General features: G+C 40.4%; 1 protein-coding gene across 1 annotated transcript in view; it reads left to right on the plus strand.

Annotated features, from left to right (window-relative positions):
• Window positions 1–3,518: 3,518 nt before the first annotated feature.
• The window catches only part of LOC308412380 (cyclin-Y-like), a 24,392-nt gene continuing 21,910 nt past the window's right edge, over window positions 3,519–6,000 (plus strand). The window contains exon 1 of the mRNA XM_080906687.1: window positions 3,519–4,016. Coding sequence (XP_080762813.1) covers window positions 3,863–4,016 — 154 coding nt within the window. The 5' untranslated portion in view covers window positions 3,519–3,862. The remainder of the gene's footprint in view (window positions 4,017–6,000) is intronic.

Raw genomic sequence — 6,000 nt, forward strand, 5'->3', positions numbered from 1 at the left:
CTCTTAGTTTGGCCTGGTGTACATGGATCTAAGTAATACACAGATTCAACTCTATCTCCCTTTTTTAATGTGTTGTAAATAATTACCTCATTTTTCATGTGTAACTGAGTCAGAGCAGGAGCTATTTGTAATGTTCACTGCGTCTGGAGAACACAGAGATTTCAAAATCAAAGTATTCCTGGAGAAAGATGCGAAATTCTGTGATATGCAACCAACTGATAGCTAGGAATAGTGCTTGTTATCTCAAGTGTTGCTATTTAAAGTATATAAATTGTGTGAATGTGTGTGTGAATGGGTGGATGACTGAATGTAGTGTAAAGCGCTTTGGGGTCCTATGGACTAGAAAAGCGCTATACAAATGCAGGCCATTTACCATTTAAATTATCTCTCACTTTTTATCTCTGTCAAACTTTTTTTTTAAATTAAACCTTTATGTTCAGATGACGTGTTATTTCTTATATCTTGATTGGCTGTAGGTGCTTATTTTGTCAGCACTATGATGCTACATTTTCACCTGCAGAAATGTATAACACGGAAAAATCACTGACAAGATGTAACCCAGTAAAGAATTGTTGTGTTATTTGAGAATGACGAGTACTTTCTCCATTTGGTTCTCCAAGGACTAACTGTCAAGGAAAGTTTTTAGAAATGTACAGTCAAAGAAATCTCAACAGTCACATGACCCCCTATGAGCAAGCACTCTGTGACATTGGGAAGGAAAACTCCCCTTTAACAGGAAGAAACCACCAGCAGAACCAGGCTCGGGGAGGAGCAGCCATCTGCCGTGACCGACGTAATTGCTTCATAATGTAACATATTTGGACTTTGAGTCTGGGAGCCAAACTCTACTGTATTCTGCTGCTGTAATAAAGTATTTCAAGCGTGATTTCTCTGACTAAATAATAACCTACTTAAGTTGATAATTTGGTCCTGATCTGCACTCTGGTGGAAACACTGGTTAATTTTGTACACACTCAAAAGTTGTCCTAGATTCTTGTATACATGCATCATAAACATGCATAAATGTGGTTCACATCACACATGCACAATGATTGACAGCGTGGGTTACTATTTCAAATCATCTGTTTTTAATAATAAAAGATTTAACCTGTGAATAAAATCATTTCAGTCATGAGCAGTGTTGGTCAAGTTACTTGAAAAAAGTAATCAGTAACTAATTACTGATTACTTCCCCCAAAAAGTAATCCCGTTACTTTACTGATTACTTATTTTCAAAAGTAATTAATTACTTAGTTACTTTTTAAAAACACGATTTACAACCTGAATAGGTGATAAAGCGATAGCTCTTTCAGCCCAATTCTACTTTTTCTACATAATCCATCAATATGTAAACAAAACAAAATGTAATCAAATGGAAAAGTCTCTTTTTAAAACTTGTTTTATTAGTTTTAATCTTTTAACTTTATGCATCAAGCAAAAATGTAATTATATGCAACATTCTCTGACTGGAAGAAATTTGTTTAATATTTAAACCTATTTTCTGCACATTCCCGCACATAATTTTTTTTTGTGTGTGTTTACACTCACTCTTTTACGGAGCCCCCAGGGGACATGGGAGAAAAAAAAATTAGGGAGGAAAAAAAAAAAATTAGGGAGGAAAAAAAAAAAATTAGGGAGAAAAAAAAAAATTAAGACGGACTTTTGCGAGATCTCGCAAAAGTATTGCGAGATCTCGCAAAAGTATTGCGAGCGCTCGCAAAAGTATTGCGAGATCTCGCAATAAGTATTGCGAGCGCTCGCAAAAGTATTGCGAGATCTCGCAAAACTCCAACAATGGCGGCAGCTACTTAGTTGTAATATTACTCTTTCTGGGTCACAAAATACACTTTTAAGATATTTTGAGGCGTGAATGCAGTTGTGTAAACGTCAGATACCTGCTCGGTTTACAAGACATCACATATTTGCAAAAGAGCTCCGACATTTTTGGAGATCTGACACCCACTAGCTCGAAGCTAACGGGAGGTCGAGACCTACTACAGCCGGGAGGAACACCGCTTTCCCGGCACATCGTGCCTCGACCTCCCGGTCGGCTTCGAGCTGGCGGCCTCCGAAGAATGCGGCTAAAACTTTTGCGAGATCTCGCAATACTTTTGCGAGCGCTCGCAAAAGTCCGTCTTAATTTTTTTTTTCCTCCCTAATTTTTTTTTTTCCTCCCTAATTATTTTTTTTCCTCCCTAATTATTTTTTTTTTCCTCCCTAATTTTTTTTTTCTCCCATGTCCCCTGGGGGGCTCCGTACTCTTTCAAATAGATGCAAGTAAAACACAGCGGAAAATAAATAAAATCAAAGACTAGCGGTCCTGTTGCTCTATTTTCACCTGTAAAGCAGGAGTGGCATAGGCGGAGGCTTACCCTGGTGCAGGTGTGCCGCGGCGGTCAGTGGAAGAATCCGCGAGTTTCTCTGTGAGTTTCCCATTTTTTAGGGGTTTTTTTCGCTGTAAAAAGAAGTTTTCTTCCCACGCACAACGGACGCTAATGTTTTTGTCACTTTTTATGGAATCAAACTCAAAGTAAGGTCAGTACTTCCACACTTTAAACGCTGCACGCTCATACTCTCTCCGGACTCAATATATGATCCATTGTTGATCTGCTCACAGCTGTTGTCACAAACGTCGCACTTGCTTATGTCACTGTCATGAGACATTCTTGCAAAAAAATCACGGTTTTAGTAACGCAGTGTTCCTACGGGAAAGTAACGTAATCTAATTACCGTTTTTGCAATAGTAATCCCTTACTTTACTCGTTACTTGAAAAAAGTAATCGGATTACAATAACGCGTTACTGCCCATCTCTGGTCATGAGTGTGTCTTATTGTGCTTTGACTGCTGACAATCTTAAGATTTTTTTTGTATCATATAGTCCTGCATTGCCAGGAGTTGGCCAGCAGATGACCCTATTTCAACACTACCACCCACGCTCCTCACTCCCAGCCACCCACACACGATTTTTTAAAAAAAAATGTAATTGTTTTAATTGTTCGCTTGTGCTTATTCAAAATAGCCCGATGCTTCACAGAGCTGGGAAAACACGAACTTCAAAGGTTTTAACGACAAAACAGTTTATGAGTGTAATGATTATAAAATGCTTGTTTTCATCTGATCATTGAAGTTGGCCTCATTTAACCTGGTCTACAATAACAAAGATTTAGCATTATTCTGTCACAATAAGACAATTTCTCTCTAAAATTAACACATAGGCACAAACCATCGTGTAACACCTCATTTACACAGCATTTCTGTAAAAACCTGTAAATGTCTATTTGCTTCTTAAAGATGGATCCATCTATTTAATGGTGGATTAATAAATTAAAGACAGACGCAGATAAATGGACCTTTCGACATTAGGGATTAAATACCATCATTAATTAACAATAATAAATCATTAAATCAGCTCTCTCGCCCCTTAGCCTCCCTCTTTGCTGTCTCATTTGTATCCACCCACTTGAACCGGAACCTTTTCTCGGGATTTACACCCTCCCCGTCGCTGTATCGCGCTGACAGCCAGCCTCAACACCGATCCACACATCACCGTGCGCCCGTCGTCGCTCACATCATCAGCGGTGCTGCACGGGATACTCCGGGTTGTACTATTCCTGTGGTAGCGGTGTAGGTCGGCCCGTTATTTACTCTGGCTTCTAGAGAAGTGTCATCTTTATCTCCCGTGACAGCCTCACCGTGGACACCAAAGACTGACAGCATCTGTGGGCGCTACGATGGATGCTTCAAGTGCGCTCTCGTGATCTACGCTCATCGGCTCGGTGGGGTCGTTTCAGCTTCCGTTTCAAACGGAAAGGATAGATTATATGCACAGCTCCTGCCTGTACGCGCAGTGAACGGGTAAAGATGGGGAGCACGACCTCTTGCTGCGTGTCTGGGAGCCCCAAGCTCCGCAGAAATGCCCACTCGAGGCTGGAGTCGTACCACCAGGAGTCGGATATGAGTAGGGAGGAGACTGGATGCAACCTGCAGCACATCAGCGACAGGGAGAACGTTGACGGTAAAAACAAAACAAACAAACAAAAAACCCTTTAAGGTGCCAACATTGCATTTTGCGCAATGACGATAAAAGATAAAAGTTTATGGCTGGTATAAATTTTTGGAATTAAACAAACAGCCTAATTGAAGCTAATTACACATATGTATAAATGAAATGCAGCTAATAATAACATGGAGTGAAACATTCAAATGTACCTGTTAGGTGCAGTAAACTAATGAAAATAAGTTATAATGAAAATGTTTTATTATTCCTGTGGGAAAGTTTTGAGCCTTTTCTATTCTGGTGACTCTGCTTAGTCTAAAGGCAAAAAGGACCCTCAAAACAACATAATAAAAAACACGTCACACCCATTTTCAAATCTTGAAAAATGAATCTGTAGCTTTCACATATCCACCTCTGCTCGCACTACTTATGTGTCAAAAAATACTGAATTGACTGCAGAGACATGTCAACCTTCAGTACAGCCGGGCACATGCATGGATCTGTGTGCATTTTCTTCTCATGTGGCACTGCAGAGAGATATGGAGCTGCAGAGAACATCCTGTCCGTGAGGGCAGGCGTCTTTGTGCCGGTCTTTGTTTTGCAAGCATGGTACGCAGCCCCCTCCACTGACACATGCTAATATGCATTACAATTGACCCATTCACGCTGGAAAGTGGCTACTAAATGGGCTGCCTATTTCCATCCAACAGCAAACCATTTCATATAAATGGTTTTTCTCAAAAACTGTACAAAATCACGCCTCATTATCTGTGCTTTTTAAAGAAGTCCCACATTCATAGTAGGTGCTCATTCTTAGTCATACATTTTGCCACTACTTGCTGGACAGCCCTGACACATCTGATAGCATCATCTTTCCTCTTTGCCATGTTTACAGTTCTGTGCTGATAAAGGATCTTCGCCCAGGAACACTTTGTACGGGTTATCATGTGAGGCGGGAAAAGAGGAAATTATTCTCACCTGCCGATCTAATCTTGTTTTAGATGTGTTGATTTCTTTTGCCAAATCTTTGCATAACTGCAAAGCTCAAGAAGAGCAGAAAACAACCCGAAAGAAGAAACATCTCAGCAGCACATTAGAAGAACCGTGTCTGTTGTCTTAAATCTGAGTGCACATGAATTAAAAACATTTGGAGCCATATTCCCTTACATATTTTGCTATAGGAAGCCTATTGACCTTCATTATTCACACTGAGTCAGCATGGTGAGAGACCTGCCTTTTATTGATCAGCGATGTCACTTCCTCTTGTAAAGATTCAACTTATGTTCTGCATGGTATTTGTGGAGACTACTGACTTGAGTGCTTTGCATTACAGCAGGGTAATGTTGATAATATATCTTCAGTATCTGTGACAAGGCAGCTTTAAGATCACTGAAAACATTGCATGGAGAAGTCGAAATCTCCCCCCCAATATGTTTTGGACCATTGCTTTAATCGGATGCATAATTGTCTGAGCGTGGAGGCAGATGCTCTTTCTAACGGAGAAAGAAAAGAGCCATGATGAAGATTCAGAGTCGACTGTCATTTCTGGTGAGGATAAAGATTACTCGCGCTGAGAGGCCGTCTGTCTCAGCGGTGCGGTGATTGAAACCGGAGCGTGTCTAATGTGTTCGGACTGTTATGAATTCACAGACAGATTAGTGGGCTTCATTAGAATCTGCAACATCAGAAAAAAAGAAAGAAGTCTTCGTCCCTTCCCAAAAAAGAGGCAGCTGTGAGCCTGTGTCAGAGCAGATACAAGAAGCCTCAAGGGACAGTTGATTGCCAAGAATTAACGCCTCAATTTAGAGCACGACATGCTGCTTTCAAATCATCGCGTGCCTCGTAGTGAATGGGCTGACTTTGCAGTATTAAATGGGAGTACATGTAGGGAGGTCAGGGTCAGTTATCGTTTTAATTTTTAATTAAAACAGAAAAATTGTTATCACCATTTTCCCAGAGCTCATCGTAACATCGTAAGATCACGTTGTCTTTGTCGAAGCAG

The sequence above is a fragment of the Rhamphochromis sp. 'chilingali' genome, assembly GCF_963969265.1.
Source record: "Rhamphochromis sp. 'chilingali' genome assembly, chromosome: 16".
NCBI lineage: Eukaryota > Metazoa > Chordata > Actinopteri > Cichliformes > Cichlidae > Rhamphochromis > Rhamphochromis sp. 'chilingali'.